A 27,961-nucleotide genomic window follows, 5' to 3' on the forward strand; every position below is an offset into this window, starting at 1 on the left:
AGCCAGAGGAGACATTCTTAGTATCCTATATTCTCTGGGCTTTTTTGAATTCAAATTTCCCTATACTGTTTTTCATTTCTAGATGGCTACTTTATGAAGAACCTGGTTACCAGGGAATCCCTTTAATGCTGGAACCAGGAGAATATCCTGATCTGTCATGCTGGGAGAAAAAAGAGGCATATATTAGATCTTTGAAACCCTTGAAAATGGTGAGATAATTAAAACAAGATACAAGACATACACAGATATACACCTAAAAGACAGTAACAGTGAAATAATAGTTTTCGTTCCATTTATTCATCTATCCTATTTTTCAAGTTCAAAATAAACATAATTTGTGAAATTTAAAATTTGCAAAAATATAGTTGGATCGGAAATAGTTTTTTAATTGAAGGGCGGCAGCTCAGCCATTTTGTTGAGCTTTTATTTTAGGTAATTACTGTTAAATGTAGTAAAATTTGCATGTGTTTAATTAGAATTTGATTATTGAATCATTGTTATGAATAGATTTTTTATTGACACATTGGAAAATGTGGGTGATACTTAAATTTTTCTGCTAACTGACAACGATCCAAGTTATGTAACATTCCAATAATATTTTCCCATCAATTTTTATAGGGTGGACGCAAGGTTGAATATCCTAAAAGCCGAAAGGTAAAATAGTTACATACAAATGTATTGTTTATTGAATGTCAGTCATTATATTTAAATTATAATGATGTTGTGTTTTACTCTTTTTTCAGAAGAGTTTATATTCATGTACCAATTCATGCCACTGATTGTCTACATTATTTATTTATATCCTGACGAATTATGGTTTCTAAGATACCCTTAGATCAATGTTTCTCAACCTCAAAAACTTTCAGATGTATGGACTTCAATTTATTTATTTATTAATTAGATTAATTAGATTCCTATGCCGCCCTTCTCAAAGTGACTCAGGACAGCAATTCCCCGGAATTCCCCAGCCAGCATAATTGGTGGGGAAATTCCAGGAATTAAGTTCACACATCTGAAAAGTGCTGAGATTGAGATTTACAGCCTTAGATAGTGCCTCCAAATCTGTAACTTTAGGTGCAATGTTGGCAACTCTGGAAAAGATTTGAAGGTGTGGGTATAAAAGAAAAATAAATCTAGTAAAGTCTTCCTTTAGCAGGTTTTAGATGGCTCTGATTTTGTTGGTATATTATATATTAACATTAGCTTTGGTGACTGAAGAGAAGAGCTATGGGTGAGGTGTTGCAGATTTAAATGTCATATTACCGTAATGGTGAACCTATGGCACGCGTGCCCCAAGCGGCACATGGAGCCCTATCTGCTCGCATGCGACCTGTTGACCAGCTCAGCTCCACTGTGCGAGTGCCTCCCGCTGGCCAGCTAATTTTCGGGTCACACAAGCTCATGCTTTCTCCTCACTTTCTGCGGCCCGTGCCTTCCCAGATCTCTGGAGATTCCACCTCAGCGCTGTTTGGGCAAGCAAGGCTTTTTCCCCTTTGCAACTGTGTTTGGGGCAAGTGGCTTTTTCTCCCTCCCAGCGCCATTTGGAGAAAGAGGCTTTTTCCACTTCCCAGCACTGTTTGGGGATGGGAGGCCAAAACCGGGGGGGTCGCGTGTGCATGCACGGTGGGTCAGGTGTGCATGTGCAGGGGGCAGAATCCCAGCAGGGGAATCCCACCAGCTTCAACTGGCAACGGAGGTCCGGAGGTGGGGTTTCCCATGGAGGGGAGCTTCAGGAGAATCCTACCAGCGTGAAAATGGGCGCTTCGGCTGGCAATGGAGGTCTGGAGGTGGGGTTTCCCATGGAGGGGAGCGAAAACGGGCGCTTCGGCTGGCAACAGAGGTCTGGAGGTGGGGTTTCCCATGGAGGGGAGCCTCAGGGGAATCCCACCAGCACAAAAACGGGCGCTTCGGCTGGCAACGGAGGTCCGGAGGTGGGGTTTTCCATGGAGGGGAGCCTCAGGGGAATCCCACCAGTGCGAAAACGGGCGCTTCGGCTGGCAAAAGGGGTGAACTTTGGGCTTGCACGCATTAATCGCTTTTCCATTGATTCCTATGGGAAACATTGTTTCGTCTTACGAACTTTTCACCTTACGAACCTCATCCTGGAGCCAATTAAGTTTGTAAGACAAGGTATCACTGTACGTGAAAGCATTTTGAACTTTTATAAAAAACAAATTTCTAACCGTAAACTATTTTGTTTAAGGTAATTGTTTATGAAAAGCCATTCTTTGAAGGAAAGCATATAGAACTGGATTCTGAATTAACAGCTCTTGCTAAGGAAGGAGACAGAACTGAAGAATCTGAAGAGTTGGAAAATGAGCAGCTTACATCAATAGGATCCATAAAAGTGAAGGGAGGAATGTAGGTATAAGCAGGCGGGCGGGGGGGGGGGATGATTACATCTCATTTTATATCCCCTGGAGGGTAGAGGCAGAGAAATTGGCATTGAGAGTGAATGTAGTGCAGTGGTTAAGTGTTGGGGTAGGACTTTCAGATACAAAAACTGGTAATTATAGGCCGATTGCTCTCTCTTAACTATCTCATAAGATTGTTGGTAGAAAAATGGAGGAGTGAGCGCTATGCACATAAAGTGGGATATAAATCTTACAAATATATAATTTAGGTAGATGGTAGATGGACTATGTTCACAGCATGGATGTTTATGGAAGAATATAGTTAGAATCTACAGCTTTAATATCTAGTCCATTCAGGAATAGTGGGGGGAGAGAGAGAGAGAGAAACAAACAAACACACACACATTGATCCAGATTAAATAATATTTAAGTGGTTGACTTAATAGGATTTAAGCTGGTTATATCACAAATAATATGGCTGATTGGATCCAGTCCACAAATCAGAGAGCTGGCATTAAAATATTAAAGGCATAAGTATTTGGAAAAGATTTAGAAAATCTTTAAAACCCTCTAAGAGTATTTAGGAAGTTGAAACTTTACGGCCTCATGTCTTTCTGGAATTAGAAATTACCGCTTAAAATGCAGATTAAGGGAAGAGTACTTTAAAGCCCCTGTGATATTCCTCATAACTGTTGTGGAAACAGTAACATAGTATTAGTTTTTAAACTGGAAGATTCGGGGATACCATAACATCTAAAGATGTTAAAATACCAATCTGAAAAAGTCAGTGAAGCATGTGTAATAGTAAAAACTTCATGTTTTCATTCTTTACTTATTAATATTGTACAAACTTTGAGAGCATATTTTTCTGAAAATTGTATTAATATTATGGCAAATAGTGCAGGACTAGGTGTATTCAAAATATGTTCAAATGAAATGAAATGAAGTATCATCACTATTAAATGCCATACAGTAGGATAGTGGTAGTGTTAAAACATTTTGGGGGGGGTGTTTGAAGTTACATGAATCTTATTATTTTTTCCTACCAATCTGATTTAAAATTTAGCTACAACTGAGTAAAATTGGACAATATAATACTGTTCATTACAGATGGTGATCTAAAGAGTTAAAATTTGCCTTAATTTAAAATGTTAGTTCAGTTTATTTTATCCTCCAATTTTGATCCTTTCAAGATGACATTTTAATTATGCTATGCCCATTGTATTGTATAGAATGTGAAGGTTGTGTATTTTATTTGTATAATTATAATGTACACTGAATATGGCATTTCATTTAGTTGTACGAGGTGCAATGACAGTAAAGTAAAGTAAACGTTTTAACAATCATGCTTGTTTTTGGGTTCTCGATTTTTGTTCTCTATTTGTAGCTGGGTTGCATATGAGAAGCCAGAGTTTGAAGGACATCAGTATTTACTGGAAGAAGGTGAATACCAGGAATGGCCAGACTGGGGTGGTTATGATGAACAGTTGCAATCACTACGGCCTGTGCTAGGGGTAAGTTTAAGAATATATAATTTTGGCATCACCTTAAAGAAATGCAATGTACCCTTTTCATTGTTTGCAGAACAATTTTTCCTTCTTTACACTCTCCTTCACATTGCACTTATGCCCAATTCAATAAATATAAGATGGAAAAAAGTATGAGTGAGTCATTTGCTGGTTCATGAACCGGTTGGATGATTCATTCATCTGAAACTGTATCTCTAGTTGGGGATGAAAATGTGTACTTGAATCTGAAGTATAAATCTAAAAAGCAATGTTGTGTGCTTTCTTACCTGTTCCTTTTCTATTCCTTTGGGCTGTAGCTTCCGACTCCCCCAATATCATTGCTAGAAATCTTACTGACATGATGTGAACAGTAGTCCATTGTATTACTTACTGTATAACTATCTGAGCCTCATCCCTGGGTTATTCTGGGTATCTGCAGGATTTGATGCATTGCTTGCTTATCTGGACTGTCCATGATTCTGATGAAATGTCAAGCCATACAGACAGATGTGCCAAGAACCAATGTATATTTGTCTTGTAAGGGAAGTAATAAAAGAGAATTGATAATGATAGCAGCTTACGCTCTCTCTAATTCTCTAGAAATAGAGAAACAAGATTGTTAAAATGGCAGAGGTGAAAATCAATCAGAGCTTGAGGCTACTCTGAAGTAAGGAGAAAGTAGAAGGTACAGACATTCAGAGCATACCAGAATCAAACAGGCCCCTCTTTCTTTTTTACGGTATGGGAAGTATACCGTACTTCCCATATCATAAGGAGGATATCGTACTTAGGGAAGCGGAACTTTCTACCTGTTTTCTGTATTTGTTTCCATTAATGTGTGAAAACCCAGGGCAAGGCACAGAGGCAGCACAGTCAGCTGATAGTTCAAATGGTCCCTTTATTGCTCCAACCTTCCTCCAACGCTCCCAGATTTAGTCCCTGAGCAAAGTTCTCTCTCTCTCTCTCTCTCTCTCACTCACTCACTCTCTCTCACTCTCTCTCTCTCACTCACCCACACACACACACACATCCCTCCAGCAGCCTCTGGCTGCAGATAGTCCAGCAAAACGCTGTTAGCACAACTGCTTCAAAGCAATAAATTCAATGGGGTAAAAAGGAATAAGTTAATGAGTCCTGGAAGCAAAGGAACAAGGCAAATAGTTCAGGAAACAAGGAATCAGGCAAAAAGTCTAGGAAACTCCAAATGTCGGTAACAGCACACAAAACTCCAAAAGTTCAGCATTTGTTCCTGACAAATGCTCCACACCGCATCTCCTTAAGCCTCTAGTCTCCAGGTCATTGGGTCGGCCTGCGCTGTTCCCGTTTCCTCTCCACTCTCCATCGTCAGTGAGCTCTGTTGCTCTTCATCTCCACTGCCTGCCTTCTCTTGGTTGTCCTGTTCCCATTCCTCCCTGCTGGCAAGCCATCCCAAGCCTGGGGGGCTAGGGTCTGCCTCGTCCTGCTCCTTCCCCCGTTCCTCCAAAACTACCCCCCCCCAGTCTACTTTGGCCACAGCCCCAGCTCATCCTCCCCGGCGGATTCAGCCTCCGATGGGGGTATGACATCATGGACCCATTAGCAAATTGTTGAAAGCCAAGACAACAACTCCAGTGTAATTATGTAATGTCACCAACTGGTACAGGAAAGAAGGGGAGGGTTTGCCACTACACCACTTCCTGCATTAAGGAGAGAAATGCCCATAGCAAACTATCTGTGCCCGGATGCATGTTAGTCAGCATCCACCTTACCTGAAGCACTGAAAGTGCTTAAGGCAGCATGTGCTCGGGTGATTGAAATTAGTTTTTCCTATGAGGTTGGCTCGTGTTGCTCTTTCACAGCACTTCATTTGCTGGAAGGCAACTTTGTCCTCACAGACTTTAGAGCATCAAGATGGACTTCAGAGGAAATGTGCCATTAACATTTGAGTGCACTTGTTTCCAACCTGCTGTTCTCCAGATATGTTGGTTATTGGACCTGCTAACATTTGGGTTCAGTTTTGGGCATTGAAATTCCAATGTATCCAGAGGACACTGAGATAGCTGAAGGATGTTTAAGGGTTAATATCGTCCTTTAAAGGATTCCTTTTGGTTGAACAATTAATCGGCTAAATACCCTCAAACCAGAAGTTCCTAACTGCTTGTAAAAAGTGAAGGCAGTTTCCATGAGAGTACTAGGTCGTTCTTTCTTTCTTTTTTTAATCCTCCAATATTTTTTCTTTACGGGTACCTCTTACTGTTGGTTTCTTCTTTACATGGACTCAGTCTCTGTTGCATTTCCTACCATATCTAAATACAAGGCAACAATAATATGCTCAAGAGAAAAATATTCTTAGTCTGCGGAGTCTGCGGAGAGGGGTGGCATACAAATCCAATAAATAAATAAATTAATAGTTAATTTATGTCTTCATTTCTCTCTTTATCTTCATTTGATTTTTCTTTCTTCAGGATCCAACGCACCCTCACATGATAATGTACACCGAAAAAGACTTTGGCAGTAAAGGTTCCAGTATAAATGTATTAGGGATTATTTCCAATTTGAAGGACACCGGCTATGGATTAAGGACACAATCCATAAATGTAACTAATGGAGTGTAAGTAAGATGTTCATTTAAATTTAATGGGAAATGTTGGCATAGGGGAATAAATACAAGGGCATAAGACATTATATTCATTAATGGTTTGAGTGAAAACTCTTCATATTAAAAAGATTTCCCTTATGAAACTTTTTTTTTTAATGTGCAGTTTCTTGGGTGAATTTTAAATGTTATTAAGAAGATGATCGCAGATTAATCTTAGGCTCCCAGAATTGAAAGAGGGCATTAAGACAGGAGTGAAATTCTGCAGGTTCTGACAGGTTCTGGAGAACCGGTAGCGGAAATTTTAAGTAGTTTGGAGAAGCGAAAAACAGCACCTCTAGTTGGCCCCAGAGTGGGATGGGGATGGAGATTTTGCAGTATACCTCCCCTGCCACGTCCACCAAGCCACACCATGCCATGCCCACAGAACCAGTAGTGAAAAAAATGGATTTCACCACTGCATTAAGGCAACGGGGTCTACCTCTCTCATCAGTAAAGAAATCTAAATTAAAGCAGCCTCTCAAAATAGACGGCTCCCTAGCTTCCACTTGAATAAATCCAATGAAGGGAAGTCTACATCTCTGTCCATCAATTGTTTGTACACTGGTGAATTGTGCTTAGAACAGGTAGTCCTTGACTTAACTATCACAATTGAGCCCAAAATTTCTGTTGTTAAGTGAGACATTTGTTAAATGAGTTTTGCCCCATTTTACAATCTTTCTTGTCACAGTTGTTAAGTGACTCCCTGCTGTTGGCAAGTTAGTAACTGATTGTTAAAGAAATCTGGCTTCCTCAATGACTTTGCTTGTCAGAAGGACGCAAAAGATGATCAGATGATCACAGGATACTGCAACGGTCATAATTATGAACAAATTGCCAAGCATGTGACCCTGAGGCCGGTCAGGTCCCACAGAGTTGGCCTAGACAATGTTTCCTGGCAGGACCTAGGGGAAGAGCCTTCTCTGTCACGGCCCCGGCCCTTTGGAACCAACTCCCTCCAGAGATTCGCCCTGCCCCCACCCACCCCGCCTTCCACAAGATTGTAAAGATCTATTTTTGCCGACAGGCTTGGCACTGTTTAGACCAACATCTAGTCCCGCCCGACAAATGAATTCATGTTTGATTGACTGAATACGAGTGACTGTTTTTTTAAGAAATTGGGGTTTTAGTATGTTTTTAAATTTAGATTTCTACATGTTATGTATTACTTTGTTGTGAGCTGTCGGCCGGTCGGAAGGCTCAAACGGAGGTGGATAGGAAATTCCATGGGCGGAGCTTTGACGTCACGGAGACGTCCTTCCTGGAGTGCACGTTTCGGCCGGCCAGGAAGGACATCTTCATGACGTCAAAGCTCCGCCTATGGAATTCCCTATTGGGATTCCCCATCTCCGTTTGAGCCTCCCGACCGGCCGACAGCTCCGCGGCTCTTCTGGCAAGGTGACAGCCGGGCGGCAGGGCTTCTTGGCGGCCTCCCAAACACCGAACCTGAACTTTTGCCAAACATCCGGGTTTGGCATTCAGGAGAACGCCGAGAAGTCACCCGGCTGTTTCAAAAAGCAACAGCTGGGCGGCGGCGCTTCTCGGCGACCTTACGAACCCGAACCCCGAACCCGAACTTTTGCCGAACTTCCGGGTTTTGCGTTCGGGTGGCGGGTTCATAAGGCGAAAAAAGTTTGTAAGAAGAGACAAAAATTTTCCGAACCCTGGGTTCATATCTTGAAAAGTTTGTATGACGAGGGGTTCATATCACGAGGTACTACAGTGTTCCCTCGATTTTCGCGGGGGATGCGTTCTGAGACCGCCCGCGAAAGTCGAATTTCCGCAAAGTAGAGATGCGGAAATAAATATACTATTTTTGGCTATGAACAGTATCACAAGCCTTCCCTTAACACTTTAAACCCCTAAATTACAATTTCCCATTCCCTTAGCAACCATTTAGATTATTACTCACCATGTTTATTTATTAAAGTTTATTAAAAAAATATTTATTAAAGGCGGACGAAAGTTTGGCGATGACATATGACGTAATTGGGCGGGGAAAACTGTGGTATAGGGAAAAAACCAGCGAATTATTTTTTAATTAATATTTTTTAAAAACTGTGGTATAGACTTTTCGCGAAGTTCAAACCCGCAAAAATCGAGGGAACACTGTACTGTATTTGAAGTACACTTAGTCCCTCCTCATGAGTTTTTCTCAAAACTAAATATGCCCAGCACTCTTAATCTCTCTTTAGTGAACTTGTTTCTAGTCCCATTATAATCTCCATTACCCTTCTCTGAATTTCTTTAATTTCTTTGAATCGTTCTTAAAATGTGGTGCCCAGAACTCAGCACATTTCTCACCTATAGAGAATAGACTGGATTTATCTGTTCCCCTAATTTGAACATTATACAACTGCTAATGCAGGCTAAAACTAGTCTGCCTTTTTTTACATTGCTGGCGCATGTTCAGTTTGAAATGAATTAAGTGTTCCAAAAATTTTTAAAATGAGCGTTTGATTAATATGTTGGTGATCTATGGCCCTAAGTAAAAAGTTTCAGTGCTCTGAAATTTCTCATGTAAGGCACATTTTTTGCAATTATATAAGTGTAATAGCTCACAAACCTTATTGCTTTCTTCCTTTCAGAGACAAAAGGTGTACTGTATTACACTGTTCTGCCACTTTACATAAATATTTAATTCCCTGCAGGAATACATTTGTCATAGTTTGGCAACTATGTCAAAGGACTTTGAAGTTGAAGTGCTTGGCAACATAAACAAATGTCCTTGTACTGATTCAGGAGTGGTGATTAACACAGAATCCTAATCCGACTCAGATTAGTCTTCTGTACTGAGTTCCCATGAATGAAATCAAAGCAAGGGAAGAACTTGTATTCACTACTGACATCTATTATTGGGGCGTTCCTATGGAATATATCCCAACTCAGAATTTTCTGGGATTTCCCCAACTTTTCATTTAAAGGTTTATACTGTACACCATTTGATCATAGCTTGGTGTTGAAATTATTACTGACTTCAGACTTCAAACTCACTTTGGGTAACTGACTATGATTTTTTTTTAAAAAACCTGGTTGCTCAAATTCCATCAAAATACTTTAAACAATAAATAGGTTATTGTAAGTGCAAACGTGCCTCTATCCTCTTAGGTATGAACAGAAATAAGCATAAGGAAGGGATCAAGTCAACTATAATTTGAAGAACGTGCTATTCTAGCTTCTTCATGTTTTCTTTCTTTTAACTATATACAAATTATTAAAATCATACAGTTAAATACAGAAAAAGAAACCTCACTTGAATTTCATCAGGAGCTAAAATGGATCATAGTTAAAATTAACATACAAGCAGCAGTATTTTACTTAAGCAGCTACACCTTCTATGGCCAGATATTTATATTTGACTTTCTCTCTGCAAATCACTGAGATCCTTAGTGCAGGGGTCCCAAAACTTTTTACACAGGGGGCCAGTTCACTGTTCCTCAGACTGTTGGAGGGCCGGACTATGAAAAAACCCTATGAACAAATCCCTATGCACACTGCACAAATCTTATTTAAAGTAAAAAAACAAAATGGGAACAAATACAATATTTAAAATAAAGAAGTAATTAAATAATTAAGTAATAAAGTAATTTAAACTTAAATCAACAAACTCCCTCCATTTCTCCTTCCTTCCCTTCCTTCCTCCCTCCTCTCCATTTCTCTCTTCCCTCTTTTCTTCTCTCTCATTTGTTTCATTTTCCTCTCCCTCGTTTTCTCTCCATCATTTTCTCCTTTTTCTCTTTTTCTCTCTCTCTCTTTCCATCTATCCCCCTTTCTCTCTTCCTCTCTATCTCTCCCTCTTTCTTTCTCTCTCTCTCTTTCTTTCTCTGTCCCTCTCTCTCTTTCTTTCTCTCACTCATTCTCTTTCTCCCTCTTTGTATCTCTCCCTCTCTCTCTCTCTCCCTCCTATCATCCCCGCCCCTTGCCTCTGTACCGCCTCCTCGCTCAGCAGCAGACCGCGGTGAGTTGACAGGAGATTCGGGAGCTTATTATATCTATTGATAAAATCTTGTGGGCTGCCGCGGGCCGGATAATTTGCCTCAGCGGGCCGCATCCGGCCCCCGGGCCGTAGTTTGGGGACCACTGCCTTAGTGTGTCTTTTCACCCCTCTGTGAGAACCATACCTAGTAATTAAACAATTTAAAGGACACTCAAAATGTTTTTCCTGCTTCAATAGCAGTTCAAAAAAACTACTTATTCCTGTTGTGAAAGCACAGATTAAGGGACTTGGAAGGAAAAGTGTACTGGTAGCTGGCACAAATCAAGCAATACATTTTCATGATAGTCTTACTGCATAATGGAGAAACCATTATTCTTTATTTAGATTCTCAGCATAACCTCATATTCATGTTTTCAATTATGCATTAATGCAATAGGAGTAGCATGTTTGTAGAATGAAAAGCCTGATATCTTTGAGAACCAGCCAGGCCTGGACTGTTTTCAAAACTTTGAGCTCAGGTTCAAGTGCAAACACGCCTGTTTGTACTTAGTGGTTAATATGTTGTTCATATCTTGTCACATTACAATTTACAGCTATGTCTGGATTTATACATTGGAATATACATTAACCAATGAATTACCAGGTAGTTAACATTCATAAGAATAAACATAAAATAAGAGAGAGAAGTGGCCAAAGCACATAACAGTCACTTTTATAATATCTTATGACATTTTGAGGTTACACTTAGAGAATTGGGGGAGGGGGGATGCAACATATAAAGACTTTATTAAAGGAACCCATATGTAATTTCACATGTGTTCAATGAAAAATAGTTTTAACTTCATTATTAATATGTCAGTGCTGAAACTGAATTGAGTTCAATAGGAGATACCTTAGAGGAGGTAGAATTGTGTTTTCAAATTGCATAATAATAGGAAAAAGGATATAAGTTTCTAAAGTGTTATATGACTGTCGTTAAGCAGTTTCCTATAAATCCTGCATGGAAATACAAATTGAATCCTTCCCCCCCCCCCCCCCCAAATGTGTTATTTGTTAAGTGGACTGAAAAAAATTATACACCGAGGCAAACCATGTTCCCTAAAAAAAAACTATGTATACAACTATGTCATGCTGTTGTTTTGATTTTTTTCTGTCCTTAATATATATGAATGTAAAGTTTCACTACAATTATTTGATATAATTTATATAATAAAATAAAAATTGACATTCTTTTAGGTGGGTGGCTTATGAAAACCCTGACTTTACAGGAGAACAATATATTCTTGATAAAGGAATGTACCCCAGCTTTGAAGCTTGGGGAGCAAAGAATAATAAGATATCTTCAGTTCAACCCATATTTTTGGTAAGAAGATTCCTCTTTTAAAAAACAAACAAACAAATTTTTAAAATGTTTTTACTCCCTTAGAAATTATTATACTTTTTTCTGGTGTCATTTTCTTATTTTTTGTTTTCTGTATTTTTTTAGGATATCATCAATGATCATGTGGGAAAATTTAAGGTAAAATAAATCAAATAATTTGCATAAGCAATATGGAATGAAAGCCGAGTCTGATGTATAAGTGACTTAAGAAAAGTGAAGAATTGGGATGTGAGGAGAGTTGCTAATAGAATAGTTTTCAGCCTATAAAGATAATCCAGGAAGGAACAACAAAAAAAGAGATAAGACTGCATATATGAACCTGCTTCATTTGTATCATGAGAGAGAAGATGAATTATGTCTGGATGTATTGTTAATCTATATTATCTCTGTTGCCTTTAAAGGTCCAGTTATTTTCAGAACCAGAGTTCCAAGGCAGCAGTCAAATACTTGAGAAAGATGTTTCTCAAATTGTGGAATTTCCTGCTAAATCTTCAAAGGTATTATCTGGCAGGTGAGTGAAGTGTTACTTTGAAGTGTTCTAGTCAACAAGCTATTATGGAAGCACATTTTTGAAAGAGGTGCAAAGGGAGGTCATTTAGACTGGGCTGGATGGATACATACTTTTATGCTGATGAATGCAACCACTCCAAGTTACTGGGTGTTTATTGGCAACTACATTTATACTGAGTTTCCTGTATTTTTTGTTTTGTTTTTAATAAGTTAAATTTAACCTAAGATGAATGGCAGAGGGATGAGTCCAAAAGTACATTGAAGGATGTACTTTTGTTTGCCATAAAAATAAATAAGCCTTACTAGTGCCTTGCATTTGAAGGGAGAAATGTGAGTCAGAGTATTTGTCAGGAACATTTAAACCAACTTCTTTTCTAAGGATTCTAAAACTGCAGCTCTTGTAACAGTGATGGCCTGTTATCTACTGGAATGGTAAAGTTCCAGCCCGAGTCTACGGAGAGGGGCGGCATACAAATTTAATAAATAAATAAATAAGGTGCTATGTTCCGGTAGTGATTTTGGGGATGCATGCGCAGCTGCTGCCCCTGACGCGTGCACGTGCCCCTCCGTGCCCCCATGCACAGCAAGCGAAATCTCAGGTGAAGACACTCGTGCGAGTGAGATTTCGGCAATTTTCGCCAAACGTTTGCTCCGGCACATGCGCGGAAGCAAAGATATCGATGAAAATCGCCAAAGTCTCACTTGCACACGCATCCTCACACAAGATTTCACTTGCTGTGCATGCTCAGCAGCCAAATCTCGCACTGACGGGTGCACCCGGGTACACACGCACCCATGGCAGCCTCAGAGGGCACACCAGTAGTGGCGAAGATGGCAGGCCTTCTCTGTCTTCTAAGGGGCTCTTCATTATATTTCTTCCCATAAATCCAAAGCATTTGCCCTGCTGCGAAGATGAGATTCTTGTTTGAATTATTACTCTTATATTTTAGAAAGTGTGCCTGGATGCTCTTTCTATCAAGTACATAAAGGAAAATGCTTGATGATTTTGTAAATTGTACCAATTCATATTATTGTTCTTAAAAATCTGATTTCTATCCCTTCACCAAATAAACAATGAATAGAAATACCAAATAGTTCCTGCATTTGACTCAGTGGTTAGCAGGTTTTCAATCTGGAAATTATTTAAAATCTATCTTATGTTCTTACTTCCTTTTTTTCCCACTTGTAGTTGGATTGCATATGATAAAGAAAATTTCTCTGGGAATCAGTATGTGTTAGAAGAAGGAGCCTATCCTGATCTGTCTGCAATGGGTTGCCTGCCCCAAACATGCTTGAAATCGTTACAAGTTGTAAATATTGTAAGTTTTGGGGGGGGGAAATTATAGCCAAGTAGGTTAGAAAAGGGTGAGGCTTCAAAATGTATGTGAATGATTTATATGATGCATAGCAGTGAGAGCATATGAGTTACAATCCTAAGTAATAACATCTTTGCTTCTGGATACTTTTAAGTATTTACAGATTGTTAATTTGTTTAGAAAGTTATTATTCTATCACTCCATTAGTCAACAAAAATAATAGTTAACTCTTCTTTTTCAGAGTTGATTTTGCAATTAAATCCAGAATCCTCCCAGAATCTTTTAGGATGACATGACTTGTAAATAGTGTAAACATAAAAATAAGTAAAAATTAAAACAAAAAAATATCTCACCGGTTTCACTATCTTGAAGTACAGGTAGTCCTCTGATTACGACCACAATTAAGCACAAAATTGATGTTGCTAAGTGAAGCATTTTCGTTTTGACCCATTTTACAACCTTTCTTGTCCAGTTGTTAAGTGAATCATTGCGGTTGTTAAGTTAGTAAGATGGTTGTTAAGTGAATCTGGCTTTCTCATTGACTTTGCTTGTCAGAAGCTTGCAAAAGATGATCACATGGCCCTGGGACATTGCAAGCTCCTGATGTTGCAATGGTTGAAGTCTGAAAAACAGTCATAAGTCACTTTTTTCAGTGCTGTTGTATCTTTGAACAGTCGCTAACTGAACTGTTGTAAATCGAGGACTACCTGTATTTTTCATCCTAGACCAACTCAGATTCACCCTAGACAACTGGAGTTCAATTAAAAGCAAAGCAGCTTCAAGTGAAAGTATGCAATGAGATCAGTAGAGAAGAGGAGGAGAAGGTTATTTTCTGTTAAGTCTTCTTTGAGAATAGAATTAGAAACCAAACTTCTGTCTTTGTGTGATCAGGGTAGAGGCATCATATATCTATAGTTACAGCTACACCTTCCTGGGGTTGTATATCTGTGATGGCTGTGCATCCTTAGCAAGCGCCTGCAAAAGATTTGGTTTCTGTGCGTGTGCAGCAAGCGAAATCTCATGGGAAGACGTTCGCACAAGCAAGATTTTGCCGTTTTTTTTCTTTCTGCGCATGCGCAGAAGCAAAAATCGCCAAAATCTTGCTCACACACACACATCCTCACTTGACATTCTGCTTGCTGAGCATGCGTAGATGCCAAATCTCATTCTGACGTCCATGAATGCCAGATGCGCCCACTCTCGCAACGGCTTCAGAGGGTGCATCAGACGGCAGTCGTTCGCTGGTGTATATGTATGAGATAAAAAAGAGCAAAAAATATCCTTGGGTATTAGAGCATACTTGACTGCTTTATTATGTAGCGCAATCTGAGAAGACATCACTAAGTTGAACTCCATAATGCCATAATGTTTTCTTGGTTACAGTATGTTACTAATTGGCTGGAATAACACCGGAAAGAAAAGAGGTTTTACAAAATAGGGAGAGAAAGATAATTGTGTGGGTATTAAGAGCGAAGATAAACATGGGCTGGAATTTCAACATGTTTACGCCCCTCCGTTTTTCTTAGATGAAAGCTTAAGTCAACAGGAGTAGAGATAATCCTACTTGAAGAATGTATTAATTTGTCCCTGGAGGATCCAAACAAGTCTGTTTTGAGTTTGAAAAATAGGTACCCATCTGAACAGAATAAATTCCACCCAAAGCAAAGTTTACATTTAGGATTAGGGTAATGTGAACTTGTAATGAAAAGTGCTCTTTTTGCTAAACGATTTTATCTATTTCAATGCAGTTGTTGGGGCATATAAAATTATTTTTTCTGCACAACCATGCATCATGGTGTGTGTAGATAAAATAAGGCTACATATTGCACTTTTTATCTATGATTATTAAATCATAAACTAGAATGAAACTGTTTATAAATTAAACAGTAAACTGTAAATTAACAGAATTCTTTAAAAATTACATAGTTTAAGGCAGAAGATACTTGCTCTGGAAAGTCAATTATGTAATGTGTTATATAATTAGCTAATATATTAGTTCCTTGCAAATGAAGTTTCAGTGATTCACTAAAGTCCACTAAGAATCACCAAGTCCAAGAAATCTGGAGAACACCGATTCCAAATACTGAAGGTTTTGTTTGGAAAATTGTATGGTTTTATTAGTAAACCTTCTTCAGAGAAAACAAATCTTTTGGAATTCTAGCTTTGTGGTACCAGCAATTAAAAAAACCTCCCATAAATATTCCAGATGCCAATAATATGCAGGGGAATTCTGAAGACCCAGCTACTGCTGACTCATGAAAATGTCAGCCAAGAATGAAAGGTGTGGTTGTAAGAAATCAACCTTGCTTCTCCTCCTTGTTTTCCTTCCACACCTGGAATGCCTTTTCAATGAGCAAAGTCCTTTATTCTAGACTTTGCCATCTGGGCAGATTTGTATGATGGAATTATTTGAAAATAATAAATATTTAAATTAATATTTATTATTAAATAATAAATATTGAAATGAAGTGGGAAAAGATATAAGCATTTATTCTATTCAAAATACCGGTATATATATATTAGTGGAGGGGGGGGGGGAAAGTCGCTCACAGTGTTTCATGTACTGTATATATCACTTTTCCTGTCTAGAATATTAGCACTATAATTCCCTGCTGGCAAAACAATAACTTAAGGCCTCCCTTTTTTAAAAAAAAAAACAGGAATTTTCTGAGCCACTTATAAGCCTTTTTGAAAAAGAAAACTTCAGAGGAAAGAAATTTGAATTCATGACAGAAATAGTAAATCTCCAGTTTCTTGGCTACAATTCTCCTATTGCTTCAGTAGAAGTCCATGGTGGCATGTAAGTTAGTTTGAATTTGAACATTTATTATTTCTAGAATTTAAATAGGATTTCCTATAATGCTTCCTTTAATATATCGTTCCAGTGTCTATATGAAAGTGTATGTACTGTATCTGTCTTTTTGTCAAGCTAGGCACAGACAATTGACAATTGCGGTATTGGTTTCAGATTTACTCAGGGAACTAGACTAAACAATTTTTTTCTTAGATGTTTATATTACAGAAAATAGCAAAACTATATATTTTAATATAATTCCAGAAAAATAATACTTAACTTCACCCAATTGATATGATTTTTGTCACAAATTTATTAAAGGTAGATAATATGTCCCATTTTCCACCATGGAGGTTATACCACTTTTTTAAAAAGTTAAACATAGTTTATCTGTGTATCTCCATCTTGCTGCCTTAAGATACAGCCATCTCCATTAAAACGCCTTCAATTGAAAGAACAGAAAAGGCTCAACAGACCTTTTTTTTCAAAATCTATTCTAGAATCTTCTGGGTGTATGCATAATTAATTTGGGGGATCGAAGACTGCAGAAGAAAAAATCTGCTCACCCATCATTAGATTTAGCTCATTCTTAACAAATGACTTAACAAATGTTTATAAGCCAATCTAAACTACGTGTTAAGGATTTAAACTATGATTTAAGGATTTAGATATAATAGTTATTTAGCTGTTAATGTGTGCTCCCACGGATCCTTTGTAAATTACTGTAATAAATCAGTATAAAACTATGTTATTGTACAAATGACTGGGGCTAGAGCAAAGAGAGGCTCCAATTTCTTGGTGACATGACCTTGTTTTCTAAGAGCCTATTAAGCATTATGGCTTTATCAGATTCAAATACATGAAATGGCTTTGTTAGACTCAAACGTGAAATCATTACACAATAGACATAAAAGAGACTTTAGAAGAACTCTTATAGAATGCCATGGGAAATATACCAACAAGTATAATGATATACTTCAAATAGATTCTAAAATATCCACCCTAATAGATAACTATGAAGTTACGTATTTTTTAAAAAATGATATTTTAGTGAAAGCATTATTTTAGATATAATAACTAGAGATTTTTTTCAGATGGATTATTTATGAACATCATAATTATAATGGCCGTCAGATTTTACTAACACCTAGAAAAATATCAAACTGGAAAGAGACAAGCGGCTATCACAAAATTGGTTCACTACGACCTTTATTGCAGGTAAGAGTGTACTACAGACCATTTTGGGATATTAAAGGTTTTTGTGAAGTTTTTATCATTCTATTACCTTCATTCAACTTCTCTTCCAGTGTTGTTTCTTTGCCTTAATATTCCACCTGGGTATCATTTAAATCACATGATAAAAAAATCATGTGATTTTTTTTATCTATGAATATTATGAGCTGCAGAAAGAACTATGGTCTTTCGGACTTTAAATGGTGATTTTCATTCTACCATCCAGTGTTGTTCAAAATTACATCTCTAAATAAAAATGTAAGCATATTGCCTTTCACATGAAAACACTGAATAAAATCACTAGTGAGTCTATTCAGTATTTCATGCTAATGAATATTATTCCACTTCTCATTCTGAGGTTTTAGAAATATCTTTTATTATTGATACTGAATGCTGAAATCACACATTTCTTGTCCGCAGTGGATTTTTAAAATGTAGAAGTTAGGATTTAGTTCAGTTCTCCGATCTGGGGTAATACATTTTAAACATAATGCCATGTTTTCTTCTCTTTTACAAAATGTCATTGTACCAAAATCTACTTAAAATGTCTCAGGTATTTAATAGATTTCATTTTACTTCCTTATGGAAAACCTAAGTGCTTAACATGAAAGTCTTCTTCGTAAAAATTATTTAGACATCCATTTCCGTTTAGGAATAATCATGTTTTCAATGTGTATATTATCAAGTCTAAGCAATATACAATGTTAATCTGCATGTTGTTTCTAATTTGAAATAAAATAAAAAATATACAGTAAAATTAATATTCAAAATGTAGTTACAAATGTGTAATATATTTTAGTTATGTTTTCCTTTGATAACATTAACATTAGTTTAAAATGAAAGTGGGAAATGCTAAATCTTGAAGGTGTGTTATTATTGTTAAAGAAAACTTGTTACATTTCAGAGACAAGTGTACTTCAGACTCAGAAACAAAGAGACCAGAAAATTCATGGCAGCTGATGGTAATATGGATGACTTGAGTCTTCTGAGGATACAAGCTGTGGAAGACAATAAATCTGGAGACCAGATCTGGGTCTATCAAGATGGATTCATCAAGTGTAGGGTAAGGTTCTGTATGAAACATATCTTGCTGTAGAATACAATTCAGCATATTTGACAGACTTTCCATAAGATAAACAGGAAACAGGTATTGCTTCCCCACAGAAACAAACGTAATTGAAAGGGAGTCCACCCTGGTTCTCTTTTTGTTTATTTACCTAGTAAATACAGTCTGTGACCAACATTATTCTTCAGCTTCAGACCATTATTATTCTTCAGCTATTTCTATCATTAGTTTTCATTAGAGTTAAGTTTCTTCTTCCTATTAATTAGAGCCATAACCAGTCTTTAGCAGGATTGGGAAAAACTAGGCCATTCTCAAAGTGCCTCCAGATGATGCCTCTCTTTTACCAATCTAAAAAGACCTAACCTGCATGGCATGTCATTACTGCCAACCAACCTTCTTTCTAGGTGCACTTAATCCAGCAGAATTGCATTTGGAGGGGCTACGTTGGCAGCAAATGGGTTGGTTCCCTTCTAAAAGTGTTACCTGCTGGGTAAGCAAAGAGGGAAGGAAATGAAAAGTGGCAGAGATTAGGAGGCAATTCCTTGTAGGGCTCGGCAATGGCAAAGTAATTATCTCAGAAGACTTGGTCATGACCCAAGGGCGTTGGTGCTTGTCTCACTACGCTTGGGTGCTGCTAATGCCCAATCTACTAATCTGTTTTCCTCTAAAATAGGGTATAATTCTAGTTATGTGATTCCATAACAATTCCTGAAATTTAAGAAAATAGACTATGTTTGTCCCTTCATTGATGTATTTGTTTATCTTACTTAGCAACTGAATCTTAGACACCCCTCTATTTCTTGAACATCTGTCTTCAAGCACGACGATTAAAAAGTATGAGTTGAGAGTGGTGGGTTGCTCCCGGTTTGGACCGGTTTTTAGGACCCGGTACTGCTGGGGGGGGCTCCGCCCTCCCATCTGGGATGCTTCGGCACAAAACAGAAGTAAAGGATTTTAGAACCCACTACTGGAGTTCAGGTCTGCTTTGTAACACTGCACATATTTGCAGGAATTAGCTAAAAATAAGGAAGCGGAAACTATTGATTTTGCCTTTATTTTGACTGGGGTTTTTAGCCTTTCGGAAAGGCAAATTTGATTGTCTGCCATTGCTGACCCATAGCAATTAATAACAAAACAGAATGATCCGTAAAATTGTAGAAACAGCTCTCGAGAGTAGAAATAATTGTTCAGTTATAAATTTATTTATCTAGTTATTTGTCAGATGCCCAAACCAATTGAGCTTCTTGATTCCCAGTTCTTCAGAACACAATTTGCACTTCTTGTATCCAATTACAAACTTCAATCGTACATAGAGGCTGTCAGGTGTGCTCCCATTCAAATTCCAGGAAAGAAAAAAACCCCAACTTTTCCTGGACAAGAAGTGATAGCAACGAAAGGAAAGCAAGTTCTGAGGCAAAAGGCACGTAAAATGCATATACAAAGAATCTCCAAATCCTCCCACATAACCCCCACTGGGCAATTCATCCAATCCCCATGTCCCAAGATGGGTGGGTGTGCCATTTGGTCTTCCACATCTGGTCTGTCAAAGCCGTTGACCTTGATCAAGCTATCAACATGTCCATGACACCTGGCTGTAACTGGCAGACAGCGATGAGAACTTTCCTCTCTAGCATTCTATTAAACTACAGAGAACAACCACCAGCACGCTTCCCCCTCACCCAAATACCTAACTTCCCACCCCCCATTACTATGACAGCCAAAGCAAGCAGGCAAAGGAGACTGACACAGGCTTTCTTCCTGTCAGTTAAATCTGGTCAATTGATCTAGGACCCTTTTTTCCCTCGGGTGCCGAAATTGCGTGCGTACATGCTATCGCGCATGCGCGAATGCCCACATCCATAATTCAATGCTTGGGGAGGGCAAAAACAGCTTCCCCCCCTCCCCCAGAGTCCCTCTGGAGGCCGGAAATGGCCTGTTTCCCAACTTCTGGTGGGCCCACTAGGCTTGTGCTCTTTGCTCTCCCCAGGCTCCTGGGGGACGGTAAAAATGACCTCCCCCACCCCCTGGAGGCTCTCTGAAAGCCAAAAATGCCCTCCCAGAGCCTTTGTGCGAGCCAAAAATCAGCTGGCTGGCACACATATGCACATTGGAGCTGAGCTAGGACAACAGCTCATGTGCCAGTGGATATGGATCCGCATGTCACCTGTGGCACATCATTGATCTAGGAGCTGAATTGAAGCCTTTTTTCAGTTTTCATGTTTAACAGTGTACAGTCTCATTAACATCAAATCCAGTGAAGACAGCCAAGTGGCAAGCTATATGTTGATCTCTTGTTTACAGTTGGGCAACACCTCCCAAAGCATCCTTCCAAAAGGAGAGATTTCTCAACTATATTATCATCCTGTGAACCTGTGTCAGAGTGGAAAGGGTTCCTCCTTTTCAAGAACATGTTTGAACACGAGAAGATGAGAAACTGTAGCTCACAACAGACTAAAAAAGTGAAGGTGTTCATTTTAATGCCCCACCTAAAATAACATAAAAGGGTTTTCAGTGTTTTCCTTTCCGATATTTGGTAACATCTGTCACGTGGCTTTGATTTCTCTACATTTGAGCATATTCGTGCTGGAATTCTTGCAACCAATCTTTGGCAGGACTGGGAAGAAGCCTTTCCTTAGTATTAAAACACAACCTCACAGGATCTCCTATTAAAAGAAGAGGAGGCCACTGAGAACAAAAACAGGTTTTTTGATAAGACTAGACCTCATTATAGTAGCTCCAAAACCATAGCTTTAAAAAGAAGCTAAGGCTTGCGAAATAGAATAGGATAGGGTAAGGTAGCGTAGGGTGGGGTGGGATGGGATAGAATAGAATAGAATAGAAAAGAATAGAAAATAATTCTTTATTGGCCAAGGAATTTGCCTTGTTGCATATGCTCTCAGTGCACATAAAAGAAAATATAGATTTGTCAAGAATCATGTGGTACAACACTTAACGATTGTCATAGGGGTCAAATAAGCAATGAAGAAACAATCAATATTAATAAAAATCTTAGGATACAAGCAACAAGTTACAGTCATACAGTCCTTAGTGGGAGCAAATGGGTGATAGGAATGATGAGAAAAAACTAGTAGAAATATAAATGCAAACTTAGTAAAAAGTTTGACAGTGTTTGTTTAGTAGATGATGCTAAGCAGCTTCAATTGGTTTATATTAACTGAACTGTAAATATGATATGTCATAACCTGAATTTCACGTAACCGAACATTATGTTTTTAAAGCATTGAGTGTTTGCAGCAATCTAGAAGGATTTTCTTTATTTAAATAACGATGGAATCTGAAACACCGTATTAAGAACCATGTTGGCATGAATAAATGTCCAAGTAGTAAATAAAAATGTCTGCTAATAAAAGAGAATATATGTAGCTCAGGGTTGACGTGAGGGGTTCTTGGTGCTCTCTGAGCTTGGTTCTTTCCTTGCAGACATTTCATTATCCAAACTAGATAACACCACCAATGCTAGTCGGGATTATCAGGACCAGCACTGAGGATGTTACATAGTCAGAACTGCAGAAAAAACAATTGCTGCCAACCTGCCTTCCATTGAGGACCTGTATTCTGCAAGAGTCAAAAAGACGGTGGGGAAAATATTTACTGACCCCTCGCATCCTGGACATAAATTGTTTCAACTCCTACCCTCAAAACGCCGCTACAGAGCACTGCACACCAAGACAACTAGACACAAGAACAGTTTTTACCCCAAACGCCATCACTCTACTAAACAAATAATTCCCTCAACACTGTCAGACTTATAACTAAATCTGCACTTCTATTCTACTAGTTTTTCTCATCATTCCTATCATCCTTTTCCTTAGGACTATATGACTGTAACTTGTTGCTTGTATCCTAAGATTTTTATTAATATTGATTGTTTCTTCATTGCTTATTTGACCCCTATGACAATCATTAAGTGTTGTACCACATGATTCTTGACAAATGTATCTTTCTTTTATGTACCCTGAGAGCATATGCACCAAGACAAATCCCTTGTGTGTCCAATCACACCTGGCCAATAAAATTCTATTCTATTCTAGTTTGGGTAATGAAACATCTGTAGGAAAACAGCACAGCTCATTGAGCACCAAGGACTCCTCAGAAATATCTACTTTTTATCCAAGCATGTGACCAGTTACTTGAGTGATAGTGTAAGCTGGGCTCTAACCGATGCTGTTTCCTTGCACAGGGGGCAGAAGACGTCTGCTTAACGATTGTAGGAAATTTGATAACCCCTGGTACAAAGCTGGGCCTGGCCCTTCAGCAGAATGATGAAAAGCAAAACTGGAGATTTAATCCTGATGGCAAGATTTACAGCAAAATGAAACCAAATTTAGTATTGGATATTAAAGGTAAGGACTTTTTATTGCTGCGTTATGAACTTTATTTAATGAATGAAAATTAATTTTCATCTGGTAAATAGCAAATATAATAAGTTCTTCATATTATTTCATGTAACCAGTTATGATAAAGCTCCATTTATCATCCGGTGTTCAAATAATAACAGAAGAGTAGTTAGAATAATTCAGTCACCTAGAATTATTTATGAATAATGAATTAGTATGAATATGAATAATATGAATTATCATTAAACTAATAATAATTAGTTTAATTATTGGAGTAATTTTTTTTTAATCAGCAATTTCAAAAACAAAAATAAAACTATAATGGATTCAAAGGGGAAAAAAACACACCCAGTGCTTGACTAAAGGGAAGTGTTTAATTAATATTTTGTGAAGTCCAAGAGAATGTTCTAAAACCGTGATGGTGAACCTATGGCACGTGTGCCATGGTGACACCCGGAGCCATGTCAGAGGGCATGCGAGATTTTGCCATGCTTCAACTCCAGCGCACATGTGCGTACTGGCCAGTTGATTTTCGGCCCTTGGAAAGGCCGTTTTGCCCTGAAGCCCTGGAAGCAAAAAAAATTGCCCAACAGACAAACTAAAAGTTTGGGGAAATGTACGTCCGGTTTTCTGTTGTGCTGTTTTTTGTACTCCAGAGGGTTCAGGGAAGCTTCTTGAAGCCCTGGAGTGCAAAAAATAGCACAACAGCAAACTGAAAGTATGTTTCCCAAACTTCCAGTTTGCCCATTTGGAAAAAAAAAATGTCACCTACCAGGCTTCAGAAGGACCTGTGCGCATGGGCGGTGGGCAGCACAGGGGGCTGTGCATGCAGGGGCAGGAAGGGGTATGGTGCATGTATGCATGCTGGCACACCCACACCTTTTGGCACATGAACCAAAAATGTTTTCTCCAACACTGTTCTAAAATAAAGTGCACTATTACTTTTTGTTGACTTTCTGTCTTGATGGCACACAAATTGCAAAATTGCAATAAAGAAATAGCTTCTAAAGGTGCATCCTTTGAACCTTTATACCTGACGCAAACTGATGAAGTTTTCATTTTGCAATGTATTACAAGTCAATGACTGTAAGGAATCAAGTGATAATCCTGTAATCATAATTTACATGAGATCTCTCAAGGACTCTTGAGAAACAATACCTATTGCTAGAGGTGAACAAGTTTATCTTATAGCAAGTCTGATTCATTTGAATATTGGAATAGATGTGGAAGTACAAAAATCATTCAGTGATTCAGGAATAAATGTATGATTTGTTATTTGTATTAAAACTCCTGTCTACATTGCTGCTTTTGTTATTAATTTAAAAAGGCATGATATACAGTGACTCATAAAAGTTTAAAGACACACCTTAACAGACATCAGTTCATACAGAGTGTGTTCCAAAAGTAATGCAATTGAATTTCCAGCGCCGCTCCTATTGTTCGGAGTGGGACTGAAGCACTTGGAGTAGGTGGGGGGAACGCTAAGCTTTGCCACGAAACCGGTCTCAGTGCTCTCCAAGCTGTGGAAGCAGCAGGACATCAGTTATTGTAAACTTCTGCGCGCCAACCATGTCACGAAAAAAATGGAATGGAAATTTCAAGTGAACTTTTGCAATGTATAGAAATTGAACCTGGTTATTTGGACGTCATCACTGGTGGTGAAACCTGGATTTTTTAATACAACCCAGAAACAAAATGCCAAAGCTCTGAGTGGCACACTGATCCGTCCCCCAAGCCCAAAAAGGCAAGAATGAGCAATCAAAAGTGAAAACAATGCTCATTGTCTTTTTCAACAGTAAAGGAGTGGTCCATAAGGAGTTTGTTCCTCAAGGACAGACAGTTAACGCTGCCTACTAAGTGGATGTGCTGGAAAGACTCCTAAAAAGGGTCATCAGGACAAGAAAAGACATCTCCACTACCTGGCAACTCCATCACAAGGCACCTTGCCACAACATGCTACGAGTCCACGAGTTCCTGGCCAAACACCAGGTGCCAACGATGCCCCATCCCCCCTACAGTCCTGATGTCGTCCCAGTAGACTTCTTTTTGTTCCCTCGGATTAAGGCAGCCCTGAAAGGAACCCGTTTTTCGTCCATAGAAGTGACCTAATCAGCCGTTATGAAGACCTTGTGAGAGGTCCCCAAAGACAGCTTTCAGGGCACATACCGGTCATGGAAGTCACTGGGAAAAATGTGTAGAGGCCCAAGGAAAGTACTTTGAAGAATGTTAAGTGTTTGTGCAAATCTGTTCAATAAATTACTTTAAAAAAAATAATTGCATTACTTTTGGAAGGCACCCTGTATCCTAGTTAGTGTACAAGTTTACAGCTCATAATGTAAGTGTGCCCTCTAGAGGACACAAGATGTAACAATAACTGCATGATCCTGGGTGTATCTATTCAGAATAAATCCATCAGTTTCATGGTTTTTAGGCCCAGGTGGTTACATATAAGAGTGCAAGAACTAGCTATGTTTCATAAAACTAATCTGCATAACAATACTTTAAAAAGTTTTATATACTTAGGGAGATGGGCAGGTTAGAAATATAAAAATAAATAAAACTATCATTAGTATTTCATGAAACAATTAAATGGAACTATTCCAAGACACTTCATTTTATACCTCATACTTTTATGCATTTATCCATAACCAAAATTTAATGCCAATTAAATTTTTACAGATAAGCTTGTGGGGAATTTTTAATAAATAGCATCAATAAGAATTTTCTTTATATGCTTCCCCCGAGATACACCAAAATGCTTCTGAAGCTTCTATATGTTTAATATGTAAGGAATGAGTTTGTTTTCAACCATAAGGTACTTTTACCATCTGTCTTGCAAGTACAAGCCAGATGGCACACATCTTTATTTCCAGCTGCAGAAAAAACAATCCCCACCCTTGTTCGTGGATGCAAAAATATGCAGAATTAACTCACTGATTCTCCAAATCAGAAAACATTTGTAAGAAAAACATTTTCACATCATAGATAATTAAAACTGGCAAATATTTGTGTCACTTCAACCATGATTTGAAGTGTGTACTGTAATCTAGAAAGACTATAAAGTTAGTTTGATGAAACTAAAGATATTTGGGAATCTGGCCAAGATTTCAGTTAGAAACTGCCTGAGATAGTAATAGAGAGAAGATAAAAAGGTATACCAAAAATTTGTTACAAAATAATATTTTATATATACACACAATTCCAGTAGTTCTTTTGATCCACATCTAGAAGTAACTACTCTGCTCAAAAAAATAATGGGAACACTTAAACAACACAATATAACTCCAAGTAAAGCAAACTTCTGTGAAATCAAACTGTCCACTTAGGAAACAACACTGATTGACAATCAATTTCACATGTTGTGCCCATTCAACTTTGTACAGAACAAAGTATTCAATGAGAATATTTCATTCATTCAGATCTAGGATGTGTTATTTGAGTGTTCCCTTTATTTTTTTTGAGCAGTACAGTCATACCTCGTCTTACGAACCTAATTGGTTCCAGGGGGAGGTTCGTAAGACGAAAGGTTCGTAAGACGAAACATTGTTTCCCATAGGAAACAATGTAAAGTCAATTAATCCGTGCAACCAAAAAAAAAAAAACCGCAAAAAACCCGCTGCTGCCCGGCTGTCACCTTTTAAAACAGCCTGGGGGCTTCTTAGCGACCTCCCGGACGCCGGACGCCAAACCCGAACTTCCGCATTCGGCGTTTGGAGACAGCTGGGAAGCCGCGCGGCTGTTTTAAAAGGTCACAGCCGGGCTGGGGGGCTTCCCAGCACCCCCTGAACCCCGAACCCGGAAGTTCGGCAAAAGTTTGGGGTTCGGGGGGGTGCTGGGAAGCCCCCCAGCCCGGCTGTGACCTTTTAAAACAGCCGTGAGGCTTCCCAGCTGTCTCCCGAAGCCGAACGCCAAACCCGAACTTCCGCGTTCGGCGTTCAGAGACTGCTGGGAAGCCGCGCGGCTGTTTTAAAAGGTCACAGCCGGGCTGGGGGGCTTCCCAGCACCCCCCCGAACTCCAAACCCGGAGGTTCGGCAAAAGTTCGGGGTTCGGGGGGGTGCTGGGAAGCCCCCCAGCCCGGCTGTGACCTTTTAAAACAGCTGCGCGGCTTCCCAGCTGTCTCCCGAAGCCGAACGCCAAACCCGAACTTCCGCGTTCGGTGTTCAGAGACTGCTGGGAAGTTGCGCGGCTGTTTTAAAAGGTGACAGCCGGGCTGGGGGGCTTCCCAGCACCCCCCCAAACCCCGAACCCGGAAGTTCAGCAAAAGTTTGGGGTTCGGGAGGTTGCTGGGAAGCCCCCCAGCCCGGCTGTGACCTTTTAAAACAGCCGTGCGGCTTCCCAGCAGCTTCCCGAAGCCGAAGGCCAAACCCGAACTTCCGCGTTCAGCGTTCGGAGACAGCTGGGAAGCCGCGCGGCTGTTTTAAAAGGTCACAGCCGGGCTGGGGGCTTCCCAGCAACCTCCCGAACCGAACCCGGGGTTCAGAAAAATTTTGCCTCTTCTTACGAACTTTTTTCGAGTTACAAACCGGCGTTCGGGAGGCTGCTGGAAAGCCCTGCCGCCCGGCTATCAACTTTTAAAACAGCCGGGGGGCTTCCCAGCAGCCTCCCGAACGCCGGTTCGTAACTCGAAAAAAGTTCGTAAGAAGAGGCAAAATTTTTCTGAACCCCGGGTTCGTATCACGAGTTGTTCGTAAGACGAGGGGTTCGTATCTTGAGGTACCACTGTATATATTTAGTACTGAGAAATGATATTCCTCTGATTCTAAATCTTTTTTCTACATTTGAAGGCCTTCCCAATTAAAGCTAAAATATTTGATTGATAAATAAGCACTTGTACAGGTAGTTACCTACAACTATTCATTTAGTGATTGTTTGGTGCAGGGCTAGGATCC

General features: G+C 39.1%; 1 protein-coding gene across 3 annotated transcripts in view; it reads left to right on the forward strand.

The window, feature by feature from the left end:
• CRYBG1 (crystallin beta-gamma domain containing 1) overlaps window positions 1-27,961 on the forward strand; it is a 155,260-nt gene that overhangs the window by 123,912 nt on the left and 3,387 nt on the right. For all 3 annotated transcript variants that reach the window (XM_070733293.1, XM_070733292.1, XM_070733294.1), the window contains 13 exons: window positions 83-209; window positions 619-654; window positions 2,204-2,361; window positions 3,742-3,868; window positions 6,307-6,452; window positions 11,650-11,776; window positions 11,900-11,932; window positions 12,196-12,305; window positions 13,494-13,623; window positions 16,281-16,420; window positions 17,509-17,632; window positions 18,552-18,710; window positions 22,915-23,077. In XM_070733293.1, coding sequence (XP_070589394.1) covers window positions 83-209; window positions 619-654; window positions 2,204-2,361; window positions 3,742-3,868; window positions 6,307-6,452; window positions 11,650-11,776; window positions 11,900-11,932; window positions 12,196-12,305; window positions 13,494-13,623; window positions 16,281-16,420; window positions 17,509-17,632; window positions 18,552-18,710; window positions 22,915-23,077 — 1,580 coding nt within the window. The remainder of the gene's footprint in view (window positions 1-82; window positions 210-618; window positions 655-2,203; window positions 2,362-3,741; window positions 3,869-6,306; window positions 6,453-11,649; window positions 11,777-11,899; window positions 11,933-12,195; window positions 12,306-13,493; window positions 13,624-16,280; window positions 16,421-17,508; window positions 17,633-18,551; window positions 18,711-22,914; window positions 23,078-27,961) is intronic.

Source organism: Erythrolamprus reginae, chromosome 1, assembly GCF_031021105.1.
Source record: "Erythrolamprus reginae isolate rEryReg1 chromosome 1, rEryReg1.hap1, whole genome shotgun sequence".
Taxonomy (NCBI): Eukaryota; Metazoa; Chordata; class Lepidosauria; order Squamata; family Dipsadidae; genus Erythrolamprus; species Erythrolamprus reginae.